Source organism: Bacillus rossius, chromosome 1 (assembly GCF_032445375.1).
Source record: "Bacillus rossius redtenbacheri isolate Brsri chromosome 1, Brsri_v3, whole genome shotgun sequence".
NCBI classification, from domain to species: Eukaryota; Metazoa; Arthropoda; class Insecta; order Phasmatodea; family Bacillidae; genus Bacillus; species Bacillus rossius.
Genome location: NC_086330.1, coordinates 143,937,365 through 143,964,782, shown reverse-complemented (window position 1 = coordinate 143,964,782; position 27,418 = coordinate 143,937,365). Strand labels below are relative to the sequence as shown.

At 34.7% G+C, this 27,418-nt stretch overlaps 1 protein-coding gene across 1 annotated transcript in view; it reads left to right on the top strand.

Moving 5' to 3' along the window:
• The window catches only part of LOC134537142 (frequenin-2-like), a 113,043-nt gene extending 88,240 nt beyond the window's left edge, over positions 1–24,803 (top strand). The window contains exon 6 of the mRNA XM_063377444.1: positions 24,579–24,803. Within this exon, the coding sequence (XP_063233514.1) occupies positions 24,579–24,803 (225 nt within the window). The remainder of the gene's footprint in view (positions 1–24,578) is intronic.
• The last annotated feature ends 2,615 nt before the right edge of the window (positions 24,804–27,418 follow it).

Here is a 27,418-nt window from a genome sequence, read left to right as displayed (position 1 = left end):
CACACATTTGGATAAAACATTCAACTCAGTAGGATACGATATCTAGGATACATTAACTAAAATACTAAAGGAAACGATAGGAACCAGCTCAAGCCGGCTACAATGCCTCCAACCACATTTGGCTCCAAATGATTTTAGTTACAATGTAGCACGTACCCGACACAATTGACGGAAAGACATCATGACTCTCCATTTTGTTAGTCATTTATTACGAATTTTACATATTTAAGTTAGAAGTTGTTCTACGACAACCCAACCTTGGCTAGAAATTAGATTACAATAAATAAAACAAACTTTTTTATCCAAAGTAAAATTTGGTTTTTCACTTTTATACACATGCAGACAAAACAAGTTATAATTGTATGTAGCATACATTTCTTATTTCTAGAAGTATAGAGCATATTTGTTTGGCATTGATTAATTTTTCTTCATTTTTGCGAGGCAAGTAGAAGTCTTAACCTATCTACCAATATGTTAGAATATTTCCATTTGGCATAATAAATATCTTCGGCTTCTAACATCTTACGTAAATTTTCATTACTAATACTTTTAAGACCTCTAAAGTTCCGTTTTTAATACCAGCCTCAAAGCCATTACAATTGTAATCACCCCACTGACCATCATAAGCCTAATCTGAATAATTTAGTTTAATAAGTCGTTTCCATCATTTTGGTCTCAACACTTTATCACAGTATTCGATCTTGTGAGCTTCAAGTTCTTAATCATAGACTTAGTTCTTGTAAGCTTCAGGTGAATCATAGCAGTCTTCGATATTTTCAGCTTTAGGCTGTTCTTAAGTGCTCTCAATTTCATGGAGGCGAGTAGAACTTGGTGTAAAAATTTTTTCAATTACCCGTGAAAATGCTACTTTCTTCGTTAACTTTTAAATCCAAATAATTAACAAGACCTGGGATAGTACTATTAGAATCATCATCTTCACATTTCTCGTGATCATTATAGTCGTCTAATATTTTGCTACCATTTCACGTCTTTGCTTTTATAGACACACAATTCTTAACATTAACCAGCCTTGTTTAACCAGACCTCAAGGGGGGAGAGAATCATGTTACAAACGAGTGTTTCTCGGCTGTACTTAGTTTATTTAACGAATGAGTAATGGATATTTTTATTCAAGTACCACCTGATTAAAATGCGGAAATTTCTTTTTTGGTGTCAGGAATTGACAATACAAACGGATATCTCTCAATATGTTTCAAGACCAATACAAAAAATAAAACTCAATAAAAGATATATGACTCAAGAAAATCTGGAAACACATTCCATTAAATTAATTTATTAACTCAGAATCATTCCTCTAAAAGAATACAGATGTGTTTTTTTTACTAATGTGAACACACATTTAAACACTAATACTCTTATTTCAAACACAATTCATCATATTTCAAACACATCTCAGCATATTTCAAACAATTATCCACACAATTCACAAAAACTGCATATTTCAAGACCAAGAACAGACGTTTGAAAGATGTTCTTTTCTCTTCTAGAGCGACTCGTGATGTTACAATCATCTGGTTTTCGTCGATGCTATAGATGTTTATGCAGGCACGAGGATTCTGTTCTCTAACAGAGGTATCTGACGAAGTGGATTGGGAAACTCGTTGATAGTGAAGTTGAACTTCCCCTCCAAGTCATTGTAGCACTGACGTACATGCTCAGATGCTCACCCGCATTTAACTTGACCAGAACTGCACACTTAAAACATATGTGCTCATCTAAGTATTTACAGATTGACCACCGCATATTTTTCTTTGATGCAGGTAGGTATTTCGATGTAGGAGCTAGCTCGAAGTGGATCAAGCTTGTTAATGTGTAGTTGTAGTCGCCAGACAAAGACCATCCGGACCCCTTTCATAATTAGTATTCTTCCTCTTTACATATTATAAATATGTATTCAGTAATGACATCCTCCACTTCACGAACTCTAAAGAGTGGAACATTCGTGGTTTTGAAGGCCCTCTTGTCTTCACACGTACCCATTGGCTTTTCACAATTGCACTCAAGCACGATGTAATACTTGAGTGGACCATCCTCTTCAATTTCCTCTAGAAGTTGGCTTATTAGTTTAACCTTGATAGAGTCCAAGTATGTACATGTGTCCTTGACAGAACTGGTATTATTTTCTACCACACAAGTCTTCAAGTTACCCCAGATTTCCACTTCTGCAATGATGAAGTCGTGGATGTTGGCCAAAACCCGCCTCTGTCACCAGCAATGTTCGGCTGGTGCTTGGCTTAGGTATGACTACAGGCTTAAGCGTGGCCATTCTCTGCTTCTTAGTTGATAGTGGATCAGGACCCTTGCACACTTTGGTATGTGCTTTCAACTTACCAGCCCTGGCGAACACTTTAGCATAGTTCCCACACAAATACATTTTATGGCTAGGTTTGAGACCGCAAGCCGTCTTCTCATGATGTGTGACATGGCTGGAGTTTTCGAAGGTTTTGAAGCAGAAGCTACACCAGGTGACTGAAGTCGTGAGGGCAGCACCAGTACATGTTGTAAGATATTACCGCAATTTATCACTGCGAGCAGCCATCTTTCCACACAGATGACACTGCTTGAGGTCATGCTGCTGGTTGTCAGCACACTGACGTTCATAACGGTACCAGTTATTAGCTGCCGTATAGGTAGCAGGGCAGAAACATCATTTCTGCATGGTTGATGTCATCACAACAATCAGTAGTCTGTGCTCAATGCACGAAACACACGAAGGAAGCCCGACGTACGGAGAACTATAACAGAAGTCTTAAGAAAACAATGTAGCTACCCATTACATGAAAATGTTTGCATACATAACTTCAAACCTACAAACTACAGCTTCAACAAACCAATCCTTAAGTTAGCAATACCTTACCCCGAAAAAAAATCTAAAAATCACTAAAATGTTAAAGTACTGTAACTGACAAGTTACACAGAAGTAGTCAAAAAATATTCAAAGTCCTGGTAACTGGTAACTTTTACAAATATTTAAGTACAGAGAAGCATTTAGCTGAAAAATATTCAAAGTCCACACAACCCCCTCTCCACACAAATGTTTAAGTACAGTGAAGCATTACCTGAAAATATTCAAAGTCCTATATAGTTACATTTTCAAACAAAATATTATGTACACAGCAGCTATTAGCTCGAAAATATTCAAAGACCACACAACTCCCTCTCCACACAAATGTTTAAGTACAGAGAAGCATTAAACTGAAAAATATTCAAAAGCCCGCACAGCTACATTTTCACACAATAGTTTTAAGTACACAGAAGAAGCTAGCAGAAAAAATTTTTCAAAATACTGATAGCTAACAAAATTATTTAAAAGATCATATAGATAGCTATCTAAAAAAGGAAAAAAATGAATACACAGCCTCAAATCCACTCATTTACACGAAATCCAAAAAATTAACCCACAAACTACAACTAATCATACTACCCCTCAATATAACAAAGAAGCCCCTTGCTTGAAACCAACCAAACATAAACATTGTTACACTTTTAGCACAAAACGTAGCTCATGTGCAGGTTTTCATAACTCCTGAGTTTCGGTAGGTATGTGATGTGTGCAGGGGTATGGGGTAAAAACATGTAGCAACCATGCAGCAAGTATGATTAACCTGTATAGCTTGGACCAAGTACAACCACTTTTGGCTTTGCCAATTAGAGATGAGGTCGCTAGGTACTTTCACAATCATGACTCATCTCTCAAAAATGTCTGAGAGCCTGAGCTATCCACAACAGTCTCAATCAATTCACGGCGACGTGGACCCATGAGTCAGTCAGCACACAACCATTATCTACACACACAGTTAAACTTCTACATGTCAATACTTGACATGGTAAATGTTATAGTTGTGAAAGTAAATAGTTAGAAACATTGAAATCCAATACTTTTTTTGGATTCAGAACATACACATACATGTGTGAAACTAAGCATGGGACTTGAGCGAAAACACTAGTTGCTCACGAAACATTTTGTGTAAATAACTTCATACCTACAAACCCACATTAAATCCATAATTCATAGTGATAAATCATCAAACCAACCCACAACACCATCAAATTAATCAGCACATTAGCATATTGCAGCTACCCCCACTACCCTTTGAATTCAATCTAACATAAAAATCACTCAAATACCACCAATGTAAAAATTACAAGTCGAAAAATTATGCATGAGTTCAAGTATGGAGGTGATCTCATCCATATCAGTATAGGCTCCTACACAAAAAGAAACAAATGTATTACCCCGGCCACCAAATCATTTAGGCCATCCCAAGACACATATAATATCTCTTATGCTGCCATTATTCTGAAAATCACAAGATTATTTGTTTTTAACACCAGCTACATATTCATTATCCTTATCATATTCTCTGATATCATCGACACAGCCATCATCATGATCAACATACTCATCCAGATTACTGTCATATTTCGTAATCTTAGGCGTCGAAGCTTCTTCTTTGTATTGAAACATTCTTTATAAGTCTCCATCAATTCTCCAAGTTCGAAGGCTCTGGAGAAATGGGCTGAAACATATTCTCACTATTCACAATAATGATACTTCCACCATCTTCGGTCTTCCTTTAACCTTCAACATCCTTAATTTCAAGTTCTTTGTCGAGATCAGAAGAGCTACGAACATTCATCCCAAGGAATAACATTCATCAGTGAGCATAACTTTACAAGTCTTACAATGTCTTTTTAAGCTCTCTTAGAACAAAATACCTGTCACACCGATCAAACCTTTACATTTTATATAGTTAGTTTTTGACATAATTCCTTCTCAATGTAAAACTGACTTGTGCTAGAACTCTCATGTTGCTTAAACAAAGAGTTCACAAGCCGACTTGTGCCAGAACTCTCATGTTGCTTAAGCAAAGAGTTCACAAGTTGACTTGTGCTAGAACTCTCATGTTGCTTAAGCAAAGAGTTCACAGGTTGACTTGTGCTAGAACTCTCATGTTGCTTAAGCAAAGAGTTTACAAGCTGACTTGTGCCAGAACTCTTTGCTTAAGCAGGATTAAATTTGAACTTTTTAAAAAAAATTGATAATATATGATGTTTATAAACGCAATCTTCTCACTGATGGTTTTCTCTGAGTGCTACTATTTTTTCACGTGAAATTTCGATGGATTTCTATGTTTGCTTCAACTTTACTGTGTCAGAATTTTTTTTTTCGTGTGTTTATGCTTTATTACCTGACAAGAATTTGATGATTTTCTCTTGATACCTATCGAATCCTTACTTCTCTTGCGAACACCAAGTATACATCCTCCATAATGTTCACTCTTAGAACTGGCGAATGTGACCTTATTTAGAAATAAAATTGATTCTCACATAGCATTTTTCAGTGAATTCTGTGTTAATAATCCACCATAGTCAGATTATTTCTACATGTGACTGGTTATGTGCTGAGAATTTCAGTTAGTTTAAACAAATGAAAAAACGATGACACTTGATTAAAATTCACTATTTTGTTACATATAAGCAAAAGGTAGCTTGTTACGAGGACAACACAAATTTGATTTTCTTTCCCTTGAGACCTATCGAATCCTTACTTCTCTTCCGAACACCAAGTATACATCCTGCATGCTACATAATAACATAGCTTTATAAACAGTATGAATGCACCCATCATACTCTGAAACGAAGTGGGTTGAAGATCGGAATACATAGGCTGCAGGGTTACATTTGCAGACAGATGGAGAAAATTGGTTACATTTGCTGCCGATTTGACTTCATGTGTATTCATATGTGGGTAACATTTATGTTTACTTAACTAATATTATGTACTTTGTATAAGGTTTACTTCATTAGAAATAAATAATTAGTTACTTTAAATCGGCATGTTGCAAAATATGTTGGTGATAAGCGGAACTACTTAACCATGTATTATTTAAAATTCGGAATTAACTCTCGCTGATAGTTTATTTTAATGTTCTATTTAAGTTTAGTGTTTGCGTTTAACTTTCAGTTTGCTTCTGACATTTGTCGTAGAAACTAATATGGATTCTGGATCGGTGCTACTAACGTCATGAAAAGGTCACTGGTGTTGTTATTGTGATAGGGGTTTTACATTGAGAAGGAATGATGTCAAAAACTAACTATATAAAATGTAAAGGTTTGATCGGTGTGACAGGTATTTTGTTCTAAGAGAGCTTAAAAAGACATTGTAAGACTTGTAAAGTTATGCTCACTGATGAATGTTATTCCTTGGGATGAATGTTCGTAGCTCTTCTGATCTCGACAAAGAACTTGAAATTAAGGATGTTGAAGGTTAAAGGAAGACCGAAGATGGTGGAAGTATCATTATTGTGAATAGTGAGAATATGTTTCAGCCCATTTCTCCAGAGCCTTCGAACTTGGAGAATTGATGGAGACTTATAAAGAATGTTTCAATACAAAGAAGAAGCTTCGACGCCTAAGATTACGAAATATGACAGTAATCTGGATGAGTATGTTGATCATGATGATGGCTGTGTCGATGATATCAGAGAATATGATGAGGATAATGAATATGTAGCTGGTGTTAAAAACAAATAATCTTGTGATTTTCAGAATAATGGCAGCATAAGAGATATTATATGTGTCTTGGGATGGCCTAAATGATTTGGTGGCCGGGGTGATACATTTGTTTCTTTTTGTGTAGGAGCCTATACTGATATGGATGAGATCACCTCCAAACTTGAACTCATGCATAATTTTTCGACTTGTAATTTTTACATTGGTGGTATTTGAGTGATTTTTATGTTAGATTGAATTCAAAGGGTGGTGGGGGTAGCTGCAATATGCTAATGTGCTGATTAATTTGATGGTGTTGTGGGTTGGTTTGATGATTTATCACTATGAATTATGGATTTAATGTGGGTTTGTAGGTATGAAGTTATTTACACAAAATGTTTCGTGAGCAACTAGTGTTTTCGCTCAAGTCCCATGCTTAGTTTCACACATGTATGTGTATGTTCTGAATCCAAAAAAAGTATTGGATTTCAATGTTTCTAACTATTTACTTTCACAACTATAACATTTACCATGTCAAGTATTGACATGTAGAAGTTTAACTGTGTGTGTAGATAATGGTTGTGTGCTGACTGACTCATGGGTCCACGTCGCCGTGAATTGATTGAGACTGTTGTGGATAGCTCAGGCTCTCAGACATTTTTGAGAGATGAGTCATGATTGTGAAAGTACCTAGCGACCTCATCTCTAATTGGCAAAGCCAAAAGTGGTTGTACTTGGTCCAAGCTATACAGGTTAATCATACTTGTTGCATGGTTGCTACATGTTTTTACCCCATACCCCTGCACACATCACATACCTACCGAAACTCAGGAGTTATGAAAACCTGCACATGAGCTACGTTTTGTGCTAAAAGTGTAACAATTTTTATGTTTGGTTGGTTTCAAGCAAGGGGCTTCTTTGTTATATTGAGGGGTAGTATGATTAGTTGTAGTTTGTGGGTTAATTTTTTGGATTTCGTGTAAATGAGTGGATTTGAGGCTGTGTATTCATTTTTTTCCTTTTTTAGATAGCTATCTATATGATCTTTTAAATAATTTTGTTAGCTATCAGAATTTTGAAAATTTTTTTCTGCTAGCTTCTTCTGTGTACTTAAAACTATTGTGTGAAAATGTAGCTGTGCGGGCTTTTGAATATTTTTCAGTTTAATGCTTCTCTGTACTTAAACATTTGTGTGGAGAGGGAGTTGTGTGGACTTTGAATATTTTCGAGCTAAATGCTGCTGTGTACTTAATATTTTGTTTGAAAATGTAACTATATAGGACTTTGAATATTTTCAGGTAATGCTTCACTGTACTTGAACATTTGTGTGGAGAGGGGGTTGTGTGGACTTTGAATATTTTTCAGCTAAATGCTTCTCTGTACTTAAATATTTGTAAAAGTTACCAGTTACCAGGACTTTGAATATTTTTTGACTACTTCTGTGTAACTTGTCAGTTACAGTACTTTAACATTTTAGTGATTTTTAGATTTTTTTCGGGGTAAGGTATTGCTAACTTAAGGATTGGTTTGTTGAAGCTGTAGTTTGTAGGTTTGAAGTTATGTATGCAAACATTTTCATGTAATGGGTAGCTACATTGTTTTCTTAAGACTTCTGTTATAGTTCTCCGTACGTCGGGCTTCCTTCGTGTGTTTCGTGCATTGAGCACAGACTACTGATTGTTGTGATGACATCAACCATGCAGAAATGATGTTTCTGCCCTGCTACCTATACGGCAGCTAATAACTGGTACCGTTATGAACGTCAGTGTGCTGACAACCAGCAGCATGACCTCAAGCAGTGTCATCTGTGTGGAAAGATGGCTGCTCGCAGTGATAAATTGCGGTAATATCTTACAACATGTACTGGTGCTGCCCTCACGACTTCAGTCACCTGGTGTAGCTTCTGCTTCAAAACCTTCGAAAACTCCAGCCATGTCACACATCATGAGAAGACGGCTTGCGGTCTCAAACCTAGCCATAAAATGTATTTGTGTGGGAACTATGCTAAAGTGTTCGCCAGGGCTGGTAAGTTGAAAGCACATACCAAAGTGTGCAAGGGTCCTGATCCACTATCAACTAAGAAGCAGAGAATGGCCACGCTTAAGCCTGTAGTCATACCTAAGCCAAGCACCAGCCGAACATTGCTGGTGACAGAGGCGGGTTTTGGCCAACATCCACGACTTCATCATTGCAGAAGTGGAAATCTGGGGTAACTTGAAGACTTGTGTGGTAGAAAATAATACCAGTTCTGTCAAGGACACATGTACATACTTGGACTCTATCAAGGTTAAACTAATAAGCCAACTTCTAGAGGAAATTGAAGAGGATGGTCCACTCAAGTATTACATCGTGCTTGAGTGCAATTGTGAAAAGCCAATGGGTACGTGTGAAGACAAGAGGGCCTTCAAAACCACGAATGTTCCACTCTTTAGAGTTCGTGAAGTGGAGGATGTCATTACTGAATACATATTTAAGATATGTAAAGAGGAAGAATACTAATTATGAAAGGGGTCCGGATGGTCTTTGTCTGGCGACTACAACTACACATTAACAAGCTTGATCCACTTCGAGCTAGCTCCTACATCGAAATACCTACCTGCATCAAAGAAAAATATGCGGTGGTCAATCTGTAAATACTTAGATGAGCACATATGTTTTAAGTGTGCAGTTCTGGTCAAGTTAAATGCGGGTGAGCATCTGAGCATGTACGTCAGTGCTACAATGACTTGGAGGGGAAGTTCAACTTCACTAATAACGAGTTTCCCAATCCACTTCGTCAGATACCTCTGTTAGAGAACAGAATCCTCGTGCCTGCATAAACATCTATAGCATCGACGAAAACCAGATGATTGTAACATCACGAGTCGCTCTAGAAGAGAAAAGAACATCTTTCAAACTTCTGTTCTTGGTCTTGAAATATGCAGTTTTTGTGAATTGTGTGGATAATTGTTTGAAATATGCTGAGATGTGTTTGAAATATGATGAATTGTGTTTGAAATAAGAGTATTAGTGTTTAAATGTGTGTTCATATTAGTAAAAAAAACACATCTGTATTCTTTTAGAGGAATGATTCTGAGTTAATAAATTAATTTAATGGAATGTGTTTCCAGATTTTTTGAGTCATATATCTTTTATTGAGTTTTATTTTTTGTATTGGTCTTGAAACATATTGAGAGATATCCGTTTGTATTGTCAATTCCTGACACCAAAAAAGAAATTTCCGCATTTTAATCAGGTGGTACTTGAATAAAAATATCCATTACTCATTCGTTAAATAAACTAAGTACAGCCGAGAAACACTCGTTTGTAACATGATTCTCTCTCCCCTTGAGGTCTGGTTAAACAAGGCTGGTTAATGTTAAGAATTGTGTGTCTATAAAAGCAAAGACGTGAAATGGTAGCAAAATATTAGACGACTATAATGATCACGAGAAATGTGAAGATGATGATTCTAATAGTACTATCCCAGGTCTTGTTAATTATTTGGATTTAAAAGTTAACGAAGAAAGTAGCATTTTCACGGGTAATTGAAAAAATTTTTACACCAAGTTCTACTCGCCTCCATGAAATTGAGAGCACTTTAGAACAGCCTAAAGCTGAAAATGTCGAAGACTGCTATGATTCACCTGAAGCTTACAAGAACTAAGTCTATGATTAAGAACTTGAAGCTCACAAGATCGAATACTGTGATAAAGTGTTGAGACCAAAATGATGGAAACGACTTATTAAACTAAATTATTCAGATTAGGCTTATGATGGTCAGTGGGGTGATTACAATTGTAATGGCTTTGAGGCTGGTATTAAAAACGGAAGTTTAGAGGTCTTAAAGTATTAGTAATGAAAATTTACGTAAGATGTTAGAAGCCGAAGATATTTATTATGCCAAATGGAAATATTCTAACATATTGGTAGATAGGTTAAGACTTCTACTTGCCTCGCAAAAATGAAGAAAAATTAATCAATGCCAAACAAATATGCTCTATACTTCTAGAAATAAGAAATGTATGCTACATACAATTATAACTTGTTTTGTCTGCATGTGTATAAAAGTGAAAAACCAAATTTTACTTTGGATAAAAAAGTTTGTTTTATTTATTGTAATCTAATTTCTAGCCAAGGTTGGGTTGTCGTAGAACAACTTCTAACTTAAATATGTAAAATTCGTAATAAATGACTAACAAAATGGAGAGTCATGATGTCTTTCCGTCAATTGTGTCGGGTACGTGCTACATTGTAACTAAAATCATTTGGAGCCAAATGTGGTTGGAGGCATTGTAGCCAGCTTGAGCTGGATCCTATCGTTTCCTTTAGTATTTTAGTTAATGTATCCTAGATATCGTATCCTACTGAGTTGAATGTTTTATCCAAATGTGTGCCCGTTTCATTGAATGTGTGTTGTCAAGCCTGTAGCCAGGGCTGAATATGTAATGGTTAAAAACCCCTTGGTCTTGTAGGAAGCATAAAATACATATTTCAGGGATATTTCTGCTCTACAGTAGGCTTTAAATATGCTGAGTTGGTATTTTTATACCCAGATTTTTTTCTATGTGTTTGATGTATCCTTGTAGCCTCGTGGTCTTGTAGCATGGTAGTATTGTAGACTCGTAGCCGATTGGAACCTTGTAGCTTGTAGCTTTGTAGCCAAGAAGTCTATGTTCACCGAGATAAAGGATGGGTGGATAAGTGATTTATTCCTGCTCTAAAGGAAGTCATGTGAAGGGAGTTCTAAGCAAAAGGGAGTTATATGTGGATTTATATGTTACAGAAAATACAGAAAAACTGGCATGGTGTCTGTTAATGTAAAAGATAACTCACTCCTGGAAACTGTTTATTTTGATGCAAATAAACTAGGCGTAATAAAACTTAGAGCTAAAATTGAATATTTTGTGTGTATTTATAAATGGTCGATATAAATATTCCGTGTTGTTAAAATACGAAATTACCATCCGAGATGTTACTACTTGGAAGATTTACGAGGTTCGGCGATACGTGGCGGATTCTATGGGAAAGAAATTCAGCCTACCAAGTACCCAAGCGATTATTAAGTAGAAAAATTGATGTATTAGAAAGATGATCCCTTGTTTGTGAAGTGGCTAGGATTCGATAAATGTGAAAATCAGTTGAATAAAATCGACTGATGTCATATAAATTTTAATGTTTTGAAATGTTGTAAATTTTTATATTAATAAATGCAAGTCTAAAATAAATAAAAAATGTATTTATTTATGTACTGTTTGAAACTTTTCACTAGTTACCAGAGGTCGGGATATTCGTCGAAGGTGTTTAAAATGGTATTAAGAGGCTGGGGACGCGTGGCGACAGGTCTAAATGACACAGCTATTTGGGGTGTGGATGGTTCTGGGTGAGGGGGGAGTGGGTAGGTCTCCTGACGTCAAAGGCCGTGCGTCAGTAACGTGTGTGCTTGGCACGCACGAACAGGACTGCAATAGAAAGGGTAGAGGGGTGGGGACAGTTGAACATTTACGGCCTTAGGATGTATCATTCGTAGTTATCAACAGAGCTAGTAAGATGTCAGGCCACCTATGAGAAGATTGTTGAGGATGAGTTCTACGCATGCTGTCAGGAGGCTAGCGGCCAGGAAGAAGCTCTTGCGATGGATGAAGACGAAGATTCCAGGGAAGACATCGCAGATGTACCTGTGAACACCTCCACTCTGACTGTGGAGGATATTGCTGCTGTGAAGGGATGGGGGGATATCGACTTTGGAGCTGCGTGATGCTTGTATAGTTGTGTGGGCAAAGTATTTGATGCTAGTATGGAAAGTACTGCAGAGCGGCGTGTTGTGAAGAGGGTCGGTAACGCCTTCTGAATGGTATTGTGTTAACAAGGGGGGAAAAGATGGTGTGAAGGAGTGTGTGTTTATTTATTAAATAGTGTTAAATATTTTTTTTTGATATTTTATTTACTTCGACTTCTTGACTGAACTTAAAAAAAATACTATTTTTATTTTTATATGAAGTGCATCTCGTAGTGGCAGTAGGTAATGGCTTTGCTCGTAGCGACAGTAGGTAATGGCTGAGGTGAGTGTTGTAACTGCATCATATACACTATAGCGATCAGACATTAAGTTGAAACGTAAAATGTTATGTGTCGGATGTGGTCTCTCTCGTGAAGATAGGGGAACATCTAATACTGTACAAATGTGAATCGGTATTTTTGTTTGTATCATAATATTCTCATGAACGATTAAAGCTGCTTGTGTTTTTGCTTTCATTAAAACTTTTAGGGGAGGGGGATGGATAAATATACCCAAACATTTAAATTATCTGCTTCTGTGCAGCTCTTTAAACACGTGTACGCAAACGTGTTCCTACTTAGAAGAGATACTTATTTACTTGTGGGTTAGGACTCTGAAAATTTTCTGGTTCCTGTGACGGCTATGAAGTAGTAATAAATGCTTTTTTTTAATTATCATTACTTTAACTAACGCATCCACAACGATAGTATTGATAACATATATTTTAGTAAAAACCTATAAATAATAAGACTTTAAAAAAAATGGTGGTTACAACAACGAAATCACTGTGGTTTTTGCGGATTTTTGTGGATTTTGTGGATTTTTGTGGATTTTTGTCTATAAGGATCATAATAATGCTGGTACGGGATAGGAACTCGACCTTAAATACACTAACGTACTTTAGAAACCTACACCCGATGATAATATCCATCAGATGAAATCAAGATGGCGGTCTCCACTAAATAAGATGGCTGCCTCCGGCAGACAACGATGGTATATATTTTTTTTATTTTGATAATAAATTTATTTTAAAGAATGGGGTGTAACGAAAAATTGTAACAGGGATGAGTGGGGTTTTCGATGACGATGTCATTGTAACAGAGGAGAGGGGGGGGGGGGGGGGCTAGATGGTGTATTCATAATGTAGAGGAGTGGGGTGTTCGATGCATAGGTTTTTAAATAAAATTTTTTTAAATAATATATTTTTAAATTTTATTTTAAAATTTTGATTATTTAATTTTTTATGAATTTTGAATTTTTTATATTAAAATCGGATAATAAATAAAGATTTTCAAGATGGCGGATGAAACTCGAAATGTCGGAATGTTCTAGAAAACAAAATGGCGGATAAAAACAAAATGGCCGCCGGGGTCAAAGGTCAAATCCAAGATGGCCGCCGGAAGTGATGTAATCCAATATGGCCGCCGGAAGTGACGTAATCCAAGATGGCCGCTGGAAGTGATGTAATCCAAGATGGACGCCGGAAGTGACGTAATCCAAGATGGCCGCCGTGGCTCCCCGGCTCCCCAGCCGAGCCGGTGTCCCAGGACCTACTATACTTACCTACTGAGGCATTTCTGACGAGCGAACTTTAAGACTATGAATGAATGACGTGAATGGAATGAACAGAATAATAATTCATACACGATCAGCTAGTCAGGCGCTGGGTGTTTCATAGCTGTCGAAGTCTGAATGTTCACCGAAGGAAAGTCTCGCCTTATCTGGAGCAGAGTGTAGACGACGCGACAACTCGCCCCTCGAGGCAAGCAGTAATCCGACCCTGCGGTGCTGTGCCGAGCGACCCATGGCGACCGCCGCTGGTACACGCGCCCTCCAGCCACCGCCCCCAGCGCAGACCGAGCTTAGCCGCAACACGTGGGCAGCACGAGCCGGGGAGAGCCAACCTCCCTGGAGGAAGTTTGTGCTGGAGCTTCATGAACATCATCGCTCGCAAGGGGAATAGGGTTTTAATCCCGACTTAGCGTGGGGTATATTTGCAGTTAGGCTAACTGGTACAAACAACTCTACCAGTAAAAAAAAGAGGGAGTATCTTCTCGAAATGATGTAAACAGCGCTGTTAAAATATCCCGAAGAAATCGCCATAGAATTACTAAAATAATTAAAATGGCTGCAAACAACACAATATTCATACAATAAGATGTTGATCTTTTATTACCTTTGTGTGAAGTGCAAACGTGTTTATATAACACAAATATCTGCTGGATTTTGTTAAACAATTTAACCGTAAATTATTTAAAAACACTTTGGACCCAAAATTTCAAAATCATCCCTTAATACAGCCTACACGCGTAGATAGATTCCTTAATACCTATTTCTTTGAAAATATTTTGGAAATATCTATAAACTACTGAAACATTTTAAGAAAATGTAGCCAACCTAACATCCCATACCTATGTTCGTCAATATAAAAAAAAGAACGATTTGACATTTTCTCACGTTCCATGCAGCGAAAATATTTTGAATGTTTTTTTAACTTAATGCATCCAGCATTGAATGACCTAATAAATTTCATGATATGCCTAGTAAGGTAGTCATGCAATTATTATTTTTTATTTTCCAACATTATTTTTCAACCCTTGCACTAATATTTGATCGTATAAATGTTTTTGGACAATTTTTAAAGGTAATATTCAGATAGTTATTAATAAATTCCAACGAATTTGATACTAAAAAGTTTTTATTTTTATTTTAACCCCTGTTTTAGAGTAATAGTTCGTTTTATCATTATTTGATCCAACCAAAGGGTAAAGATAAAGTTTAGGCGTTTTACAATAAATTATAATGGAAATGAAAGTAAATGTATTAAAAATAAATTACATTGTTTTTCTAACCTTGTTATGTACATCCCTTAAATAATGGTTTCTATTATCAAAAATTGTTTCATACAAAAGTTTTGGGTAAAAGTTATAAAATTTACAAACAATTTGAATGGGTTTGATAGTGTACCTAAAAAGGGAGTTGTGAATTATTTAAAAATTTTTAACCCTTATTTTGCCAATCCCCTGCAGCAATGGTTCGTCTAATCAAAAACGGTTTCAGACAAACGGTTTGATAAAACTCATAAAAGTAATACATAATTTGTACAAATACGATATTATGCCCACGAACAGAGTTATGATTTTTTTGTCCGCTAACCCTTTTATTTTTACCACTTGCAGTTATGGTTGGTCGCATCAAGAACATATACTGACAAAATATTTTGGCATTACTCCTACGAGTTATAAAACGTTCAAACGGATGTGATATTTTCAATATTAAGGGAGTTAGAGCGATATTTATATATTTTAAAAATCTCCATTTCTTCCTCCTGTGGTCGGATATTCGACTTTAACGAGATCGACCGAGATTTTACGCTACACATATATAAACTTTTTAGTAGATGGCTTTGAGGCTATGGAAAATTAAACAAAAAACATATAAATTTTTTTTGGAAGTTGCACCATGGTAACGACTAAAAAAGGTAGTATTTCCTTGAAATCTACGTTTAAAGAAAGGGACAAATTAACTCGTTATGCTGAAATAAGACGATTTTAAATACATAGGGACAAGCATTTTTCGCGAATAAATCTGAACACGTATTAAATTGCAACAATTTTTACCCGCACCAGCAGTTTCTTCCTTGTGATTGGCGGCCATCTGCGAGATAGGTTGTTATAATATTTGACCTGGCCATTCAGGACGTGTTTGCATTCGCACTCAATTACTATGACTGGTGTTGTAACAATCAACATGTACCTGAAAGAAATTTGCTTAATCACAAAACACAGACAAAGCTACATAAAGTGTTTTAAATTTCAGCTAGTCTGTAAATCTTTCCACGAAATATGCATGACCCTATAAATACAACTTAAACATTGAGTACTTCACAATTGTTAATTTCATAACATTTTAATCGTTAAATAGTACCAACCACTATAATGGTTTTTAAATGTTAAGTACCTTTATTTGAAGTGCGCAATTTACGAAAGGCGTCTTATACATGGAAACACAATGCAAGGGCAACACTTTGTGTAAAAATGCCGCTCACTAATTTAACACGAGTGCAATTGACTGCTACAGGTTTATCAATATGCACAGTTTTGTTCTGCCATTCGTTGCAAGCAGTAATAATGTTTTTTTTTTTTTTTTCAGTTTATCTTGTGCTGTTCCCATTTTTTTTAGTATCAATTTCGTTGGCATTTATTAATAACCATCTTAAAATAACCTTCAATTTTTGTCCAGAAACATTTATACGTTCAATTATTAGTGCAATGGATAAAAATTAGTGTTTTAAAATCAAAAATAATTGCATGACTACCTTACTAGGCATATCATGAAATTCGCTAAGACATTCAAAATATTTTCGCTCCATGGAATATGAGAAAATGTTAAATCGATCCTTTTTTTAATATTGACGAACATATGGGATGTTACGTCGTCTACATTAAGTACATTAAATGTTCCATCTGTTTATAGAAGTGTCCAAAACATTTCCAGAAGAAAAATAGGTACTTAAAAATCTACGCCTGTAGGCTGTGCTGAAAGTGATTTTTTTTCTAAATAGTATAACTGAAATAATAATATAAAATTACAGATATTTATAAATGTATAAATTTACATGAAAACAACTATATGTCTTCAAAAGTAATTTCCCATTACTATTGGGTTTGGATTCTGGCCCGGGAATTTATGCTTTTTGTTGGCCATGTTCTACTTCCTACTTTAGATAAAGTTTTTTGTAAACCGTTTCCTGAATATCTTTCCAGTACACTGTTAAAAATTACAGTAAATTAACTGAATTTCCAAAGAAGAATTTAACTCAATTGCAATGTCAATTAACTGAATATTCGTAGAAACTACGTAGTATTTCGACTTCCGAGTAGGATTATACGTACTAAAAAAAAGGTAAACAAACACTTGTACAAAATAAGAATGTTCTTACTATAGACTAAACCAGTGTTGGGAATGTTTTGTTAATATACAATGTTATATCCTTTGATTTCATATTCAAAGTAAGTGAAATCAGTGTCCGTAAATTTACGAAGATACCTTGATAATTATTAACCATCGTTCTTGGTAAATTGAAGATGAGAATTTTTAACAGTGTATTAATCACTGCACTATTACATACGTACAGATTATTACTGAAACTTTAATTTTAATATTTTATTTCAAATGCATAGAGAAAAGTAACGCATTTCTGCACTACAAACTCGTAATTCTTACCTCTTTGTAACTGTATAATTATGTATATATATATGTGTGTGTGTGTGCATTTTATTTTATTGTCATGTTTCACCATATTTTATCTGTGTACTTTAACAACTACGTGTTCATTTTTATCTTCAAAATTGCAGTATTTGTATGTTAGAGATGATATTGTGCTAGCTGTGATATGTAAAACCTTTTTAACCTCCAGTAAAGTTAAGCAACCGGATTGGTTATCAGTTTGTTTGGCGCAATATTGAAATGGTATTTTAACTCATGTTATCGGCTTAAGTTGTTTAAATATTATTTGATAGTGAACCAAGATGCAGAGATTAAAGAATGGATCTTTTACCATTATAGAGGAATGAGTAATATAATTTTATGGCCTAACGGATATTCCATGCATATATCCGAGTAAAAAACTCTTTAAGCTTAAAGCCAAAAGAGCCTGAAAGTATTTTTTATATTGAGTCTGTGCGATAGAAGTGTTGCTACGAAGATATTAGGTTGTATAAAAATCTGTGGTTGATTTTGTCAATGGCCATATTCTATTTGGTTATCTTCTGGGTGAGTTTAACTTTTCGCCAAGTAAAATTACATAACTATTTTGACTGCTTGAATCTAGATCAATAATCAGCAAGCTTTGACCAGCAAGTAAGTCTGCAATAGTAAATAGCTAAATCCAGAAGTTATATACCTAAAGTGTGATTTAAAAGACCTCTGTTTCGAACCGACGGAGCTATAAAATTTCATAATTATTTTTGCCGCAAATCAGAGAATTAAGAACTTATATCAAGTGCCTTGCGTTATTTTAATTAATGAACAATTTTAACTAACTTTTCAACATTTGTATTACTGAGCACCAGCGTAATTACTTAGCTAGGTAATCTATTTTGTCTGATTGTATTAACGTGTTAAGTATTGTTTTATTTCTCATTAACAAGAATATATAATTTAATTTTAATACTTGAAATGATATTTAGGATAATAGTGTATTAAGATAGCTACATAGTGCATGTTTGTAGTTCAGTTTATGTTTTTTTAATTTTGTTAAATAAAATAGATGTACAGAGATATATAGTTGCATATTGAAATAACATCCAGAGTGAAATCATTTGTGAGAGTGGATAGTAGATAACTCACTCCCTTCACCACTCACATTAACAAGTATAATAAAACAAAATAAATTCCAATTCATAAATATTAGATCACATTTTCCATAGTTTCAAAAAAGATTATTCTTGTAAAACATAATCAAAATTAAAAATTTTGCACCTATGTATACTCGTAAGCGCAACAAGAAGTATTCAGGATTATTTACGAAAAAATATTTATTTATGCCAATATAACCATAGCAGTGTGTTGTAAAAATGTTCAGTAGTTTTCTGGTAGTATTACAAAATATTTCTTGACATCTGGTTCTTTTGTAAAAATAAAAAAAAATAAAAAATTGAAGGACAAAAAAAAAAGCGTTGAAATAAATATGGAATTTATTGTTGCTGTCACTCCCACTCAGTCCGAGCCGGGAATACGGGAACTTTAAAAAGCCTAGAGACTGAAGAAACAAAACTGGGTTCACCTTGGACCAACTGCAGCGAGAAAGACGCAAGGTTCAAGCAAGCTAAGTTAGCGACCTGCCGCCTCAGACCCCGGGGGAGATTTTAGACCGTGGTCGAAGACAAAGAGGGTTGGGCCCCGCTTATAAACAGTTTCACGTAAGCAGTGATGGCACCCTAATATCCGGCCACCGGATATTAAGTCCGCCTGCCCGCTTGCCTGCCTAGACTCTTTAGTAGTGTCAAATATCGGAACGTGCTTTCCAGAATATATTAAGAAATGTGGAATTCTTGCTACACTGTAATTTTTTTGTAAATGGCGCATAATTAACATGTAAAATTACAAATGTTTGTAAATTTGTACATTCACATAAAAACAACTGTATCACTACAAAAGTGTTCGCAATAATACTGGGATCGGGTTCTTACCCGGGAATTTATGATTTGTGTTGTCCCAGCACTTCCAATAGTTAGAAGTTATTTGTAAACCGTTCCCTGGGTAGCTTTCCAGTATTTGCTGCGCACAGTAAAAGCACGATAAAACAAAATGAAGTCAAATTGTTTCACATTCTATTATTATTTCCATCGTTTAGTAAAAATGTGCTTGAATGAAACATCAATCAAAATATAATATTATGCGCCAATTTTCGTGAGAAATACTCAGTATAATTTCGAAAAAATGAACCATAGTCACGTGTTTTACAATATTACAATATATTTCTTGTAGTGTTACTAAGTATTTTTTTTTGGCAACTGGTTTCCAAAGGAATCTTTTGTAAAAGTACAGAAATATATTTTCTTTTCTCTGTAATGGTTTAAGTTCAGTCAAAATTCTGTAACACTTGCAATCAGCAGTAAGTTGTCACAGCAGGTGGACAGGCTTAGGGCCCAGTCTCACGCGCCGAGTTTGTTAGTTCGTTTTCTTATCATTATTATTATTTTTGTGGGATTTTCATGTGAACGAATTCAGATAGCTTGCTCAGATCTGCTGATGGATAAAAAAATTTTCTCAATAGCATATTTACTAAGAAAGCGTTATTTTCGAGCTGTAAAAAGTCTTGGGAGTGATCATAATTATTGTGAACAATTGCGTTACAGTTAACAGCAATAAAATAAATTTTAATAAATAGCTGTTCAGAAAATTCTAGATGAAACATAAAATCCAAGAGAGCTGTTATGATGAATTTACATTTAAAAGTCTTCTGATACAGTTAAACCTCATCCATCCGGACTAATGGGCCCAAAGACAATCCTAACTATCGATAATACAGATAATCCGGGAAATAAGTAAAACAGAAAGGATTTAATAAGCGGACTTACCGAATATTACGATATTAAATCAAGTTTTGAAACAAAAATACATAGTATACATGTCCTGTACTTATATTTTACAAGTCATTAAAAAAAAAAATTGGTACTACAAAAATTCCTATTACTACTGGGTTCCGATTCTTGCACGGGCATTGATTCTTTGCGTTGTCTCAATTCCTTAATTAGTTATAATTATTTGTAAACCATTCCCTGAATAGCTTTCTTCTAATAACTGCGTACATTAATAATCATGATAAATAATAAAGGGAAAAGTTAAAGGAGTTAGATTCTACATGATATGCACATAAATTCCACGTAAATACGTAGTAAGGCACTTAATATAATTAAAATTGGTTGTCTGTAAAGTGGGTTTACGGACGATAGTTTAACGTGACAACGTCATAACAAAACATTGATGAAATGATTGCATACTCTTATGAAAAAAAATTGAATCATTTTTATTTTAATAATAAAATAATAAATGCTTGAAATTATACCTGTAATCAGATTTTTAAAATGCAAGAATAATTAACCTTTATTGCCGATATTGTTGTTGTAATAAGCAATGAAACCCACATTAACGTCCCTTTATAAACAGTCACGAAACAGTACACGTATAGATGACTTGTAATTAATTTTTAAACTGGCGTTTAGCTATACAGTTTAAATATAATTATGAACAAGTTTTCATATAAATTAACTGTAATCAAATATCTATCACCAATTATATGAATCACCATAATTCTTTAGTCAATTGTAACATAACCTATTATTACTGCACTCGCCAACAGATTCTACTTTTTTTAATAATAAAAGAATAAATACTTGAAATTAGACTAGTAATCAGATTTTTTAAATGCAAGAATAATTAACCTTTATTGCCGAAATTGTTGTTGTTATAAGCAATGAAAACCACAGATTAAAATTCGTCGAGAATATTTTACGTTTTTATGTCTTCCAGTGTTCAAAATAATATGCAATAGTGGCCCCGGGCACGAAATTTTATTTATAATTCATTAATAATAACGCCCCTCGCGATAAACAAAGGAAAATATATATTAACGAGTGCCTGGTTGCCGCGGAAGTGGCTAGATAGCGCGAATCGTTCGGTTCGCGTCCGTCACCGTAGATGGAAGCACCATAGGGGAATAATATTATTTCGTTTTTATAATACGATTTTATAACAAATAAGCAAATTCAAATACACTCAACTTATTTATAATGAGTAACAATATTTTTTAAAACATTGTGCAAAAGATCCCGGGTGTAATTTTAATTATTATTTGTAATTGTAAAACACCATTGTTCGTACAAAAACGTATTTGAAAAGTCAACATTACTTTTAAATAACCGTACCGATTGTGCTGAAAATTGGTGGACGATCGTTAAATTACATAACATTAATAGGGTAATTCAAACGACGAAAACATGATTGAAAAGTCAAATCGATTGTTGTTCCAATCGAGTGGAAGAGAGATGCGGCGCAAGCGTACAATGATCGTAACGGGACACATCGTAGTGCGACAATGTGCGTTACGGGACACTTTTTCGTGCTTGCATTCTAAATAGAAGGGTTTGAAATTCAAAATGAACACTAAACATAAAGAGTAATATGGTTTTTTTTTGACCTGACCACGTCTTATAAATCGATAAACGCCGGCTGTACACACGAAAAAGTGTCCCGTTGCGCACATTTTCCCGTTTCGCTGTGTCCCGTTACGCTCATTTTATATTGCTCTTTGCTAACCTGAACCTCCTAGCATTGCGACCGAGTCCGTGGCGTAGTTCTGTTTTCATGCATTTCAATGTAACATTTCCATTTCTCTTTGCTAACCCGTTCCTCCTAGCATTGCTGCAGAGTCCGTGGCGCAAATATATTATTTTTGACTGCATTTTGGTGTTTGGTAAGCCATTTTTCTTCACATCATCTTTGAAACACTCCCATTCGTTTCCTACTTTTCCTATCATCGTCTTATCCTTAATAGAATAACACAGATTGGAAGAAGTTAAATAGCAAACATTTACAAAAGTAATAGTTAAAATAATCTCTTCGTTAAAGTAATAAACATATTTTAATTAATGAGTGCAAATAAAAGTAAATTTATCAATTAAATTGTAGATCTCATTTCACTCCTTCTTTGTATCCATATAAAATAGTGATAATTCAATAAAAATTATTCAATTTTATTCATAAAATTATGCATTCATTTCATCAATGTTTTGTTATGACGTTGTCACGTTAAACTATCGTACGTAAACCGATTTTACATACAACCAATTTTTTTTATTTCTCCGGATTTCGTTTTTTAAGGGTGTGGAAAGCGAGAAAGTTTGTTTTATCATAAAAAAATGGAGGGCTGTTTTTTCAACCTCCAATGGACTATATAAAAAAAACACAAATTTACATAACATTATAATTTTACTACCAAACATTCAGCAGGGTCTTATTTTATTTCTACATAAATTATATCGCCAAATCGATCGAGGCATTTGTCATATAGTAACACAAGCTTCTCGATGCCTTCTTGGAAGAAGTTAGCCGCCAGTGAGTAGAGATACAGGGCCAGCGCCTGTATCTCCCTCTTCCTCACGACGCTGCTGTGAGGCCGATGGACTAATCACACGGTGCACTGGCTCCCGCGTCAAGGCTTATCGCAATATTTGCGAATAGTTGGGCAAATAAAAATGCGTTTTTAACAAAAATCCTTAAATAATGGGAGCTATTTGTAATAAGGTGAAATTATTTAATTATTCTAAATATATATTTAACCATAGTAAATGAAAGTGTTAGTGTACATGATGGCGTAAACATAGTTAAAATGAAATAGCTGCGTGTTTCAAAATTGTTTGAATTGTCTTCCTCATGAAATAAAAAAGAGGTTTGTGTAAATTCATCATGGTAAAATATATACTTGAACACTCTAAAACAGAAGTTTTAAAATCAGATAGGCCTACTTGATATACAAAAAGTTAAAATGGCATACGCATATCCACTTCAAAAAATATCATTCTTAAGCTTTTGTTTATGAAATGAATCTTTAATGAATGTTACAATTTTATAATGTCTATTTATTTAGTTGAAATGTTTGGAATTAATAACATAATTTTCTTTCAATGGTAAGATTTTAGCAAAACTCTGAAATTGGGCGGGCGAAGCCGTGGGTTATAAGCTAGTGCACTATAAGAACATTTATTCACTTTCCTTTACAAGTTAAGTTTTAAAATATATTTTATATGTTTACTTCTATATTATATAATGGACTTCTGTAATGTACTAATACGCGTTGGCTGGGAGTAATAATTAGAAACAACATAAAACCGCAAATCAGGTATGCCAAGACTTGGAATTATATTCGTGGTGGACCAGTTATTTAATACTGTGACATCTCTTTCGCTTTGTAAAACAATTTTGTGTTTCTCATCCAACCCAATTTCTTTTATAATATGTTGCAATAATAATTTGCATAATTTATTAAATTCATATTACGGTTTGAATTACATAAATTTTGTAGCTAACGCAAGCTGTTTTTAAAAAGTTACATTTTGATAATATAATATTCAAACAATTATAACAATTTAAAAAAATTGTATACTTAAATAAGAGAGTTTTAAGGATAAAATTATTATTACTAGCCGGGTAAAGTCCTTAGCTGTGACCTTTGTCATTTCAAGTCACAAATGTTGTACAAATATGGTGGGCATTGATACTACCTTAAGGCATGGCTTTACCCCAATTTTGGGTAGCTAATTTCATTTGGCATGTTATTAGTTCATCTATAGGAGCATTTAATATTATGTGTTGTTGCAAATTTTGTTTTCGAAGAGGTTAATAAGCTACAGCCAAGGGTGAATATCTGTAGAATTCCCAGGGTGGAATTAAGTTTATTTTGACTCTTTCACAGTTACGATTTTGCAAGCGCAAGTGGGCCCCCTAAATGAAACACATTTTAATTCAGCTCCCCCTGAATTTATACCTATGGGTAAGCTATCTACTATTTGTAAAATGTCAAGCAAGAATTTATGATTATGTCATTGTTACTCAATATAACTTCATTTTCTAGTTTTCTGCAGTTGGGCCATTAATAATCTAACTTTTGTAGCGATTTTCCAAAAATAATTTATAAAAATATAAAATTAATAAAAACTATAAATCTATTATGATGTCTACAGCTGAGCCATAACCTTAAAATTTCTCGGTAAGTACAGATATTGGACTGTTGTCATTGCAGGGCCAGCAGCCGAACGCTGAGGACGACAACACACCGCAGAAGAGGGTTGACAAGATATTCGACCAGATGGACAAGAACCACGACGACCGGCTCACGTTAGAGGAGTTTCGCGAGGGCAGCAAGGCGGACCCGCGCATCGTGCAGGCTCTGTCGCTGGGCGAGAGCGCCGCCGCAGCCGCCGCCCCCGCCCCCGCATCCGCCCCCGCCCCCACCTCACCCGGCTAGGACTAGGCCGCCCCTCCGCTGGGCCCACCGCCGAGGGACTGCCTACAGCCCGGCCGGGAATCCTCTTCGCCACCGCCCGATCCCTACCGGTGAGCCAGAGAATGGCGGGCCTCCTCCGGCGCACGAGGGAGGGGCATGAGAAGACGTGACACACCCTATGGCTCCATCCGCCCACCCCTTCCCGGCGAGCTGGCCAATGGTGGGTTCCCTCCGGTGCGTGGGGGAGGGGCGTGCGCCGTGCAGTCCCGCCCACGGCTCCACCCACCGGTCCACTTCCAAGAGGAGGGTCCTGTACCAAGAAAACGAGGCCGTGTAGCTTTTGGCGGAAATTCGCGCAACACAACTCCACAAAGAGATATTTTAAACACTTAAGAAACAAAATCACCAATTTTTAACTACTGTTTACTGGTGAAATATTTTTTTCGCCAACACTAAAATGTGACTGTGCTGCAATTCCAGACATAATCGTGCTAACTTGGGGACTGTTATTGTAACTGGAAAAGAAAATTGTGATCGTATTACTATACTATTGAACATAAATTGAAAGAAAAGCTCACAGAAATATTTGTCATGAATGCCTTTGGCTTGTTGGATCATCGTGCTGTTATTGTTAAAAAATATAAATTAAATAAATATAACTAACATTTTTTCCTGAAAGCTTAACTTAAAGTGTGGCAAAATGTATTTCACTTTATGTTGTTTCACAGTCAGTTAACTTATTTGCAAAGATAGTGTGAGAAATTGTGTGAGTGTATTACATTAATGTATCATATGTTTATTATGAAAATAATTTTGAACGCACAAGCAAATTGAATAACCGATAATAACTTATACAAGCAAAAAGTAAAAAATAAATAAATATTGGTGCAAAATATTTATATTGTCGTCTTAAGTTTGGAAAAAAAAATTAATTTCACAATATTTCATGGTGCAATTAAAATGGATAAAAATTAAAAGTTTTAAAGGAATTTAAAACATTATCAGTCAGAAATTATAATATACACAATGTTACATGTACCTAACATTACACAATCCTCGAATTTCTCAGAGTTGTGTTTATATTTTCTATTAAAATGAAAGCATTTATTCTGCAGGTAACAAGGTTATTTATACAGAATATTTATATTTTTTTGGGCTTTTTACCTAAGAGTTTTAACTTACGTATGGTTTTTTCATCAACAGGTTTGTTAAAAAAAAAATTGTAACTTTGTACATTTTAAAACTAATTGAAATTATGGTCGAGTTTTGAGTAGCCAGATTCAAAATATATTACACTTATTTTATGATATTTTGACTATTTAGTTTTTTGTTATTAAAATTTTAAGAAATTTTTAAAAGCAATGAAAGATTTTCATAGACTTTTATATTGCGACTGAATTCAGTCCATGTGAGAAATAAATACTAGCCTTAATATACAATTTGAAGTGCTTTTATAAGTTAAATAAGGACTTAAAATATTAACTAACCCATAGTATCCTGCGGCAATATTCATGGGGGAAAGAAATGCAAATACATGTTTACTGTTATGGTATAAATATTACTTCGTGTTCCAAATCATCATCAAAACATAATTTATTTGTGAATTCAAAATCACAGGAAAGAGACACATTGAATCAATTGTATAAAACCAAAATCTTTACAAAATAGTGAATAGTGTTATGAATGAAATTGTATTTACAAATAAATAAATCAATAATTGAATAGGAATTATATCCGTCATCACAATAACTTATGAAAGGAACCACTGCTGAGTTCATTGCAAAGGTATTTCTGATATGTTGTCTTGTAGCTCGTAGAATTAACTAAGTAGATCTATTTATCTGTCTTTAAACTTAAAGTAGTATAGTTTTAGTATGAAAATTGCATGGCAAGAAATTAGGATAAATGTTTTTTTTTTAACAGCAGATTCATTTCAGATCACGCCTATAACTGTTTGTAAAACCAATTAATTAATTTTTTTGTTAAATGTATGTTAATTTTTATTGTCAGTTGTAAAAGTAGATATCTATTTTTTCTCGGTCAACAAAATGTTCAATCAAGGGGTGCAAAAAAAACAGCCTTGAAACAGTTCTGTGTTGCATTTAAGCCTACAAAAACTGGAAATGTTTAAACTTGTCATTAAATAATTAATAAGCCGGCAAAATTATTACGAACAGTGCATATAAAATTTTGCCATCACATGTTTCCAACTCCTAACAATCCAAAGGTATTGAGAAGCAAGAAAGGTAAGTTAATAGAATTTGTTTTAATAACTTTACTTAAAGAGCTGAGCAAAAAACGCGCATAGCATAATATTTCGTTTATTTTCAAACATTTTCATTAGTTAGTAAAGATTTTGGAGGCTAATTTATTAAATTCAAACTAGCATAATTATTCTTAGAATGTTTGACTGTATGTGTACTTTGCAATCATATCGTCTTCGTTTATTTGTTAGTTGTTTATTAGTTGTTAGTGGTTTTCTGTACCGATATTATTTTGCAGTGATGTTTAAATTAAATTATATGTGCAGTTAACTATGTATTAAAAATTATGTATGAGTTAACTTTATTCTTTATAATCGTTTACGGTTTTTTTACAATCACGTGTTGTTTCAATGCAAAGGTTTCTTACAAACA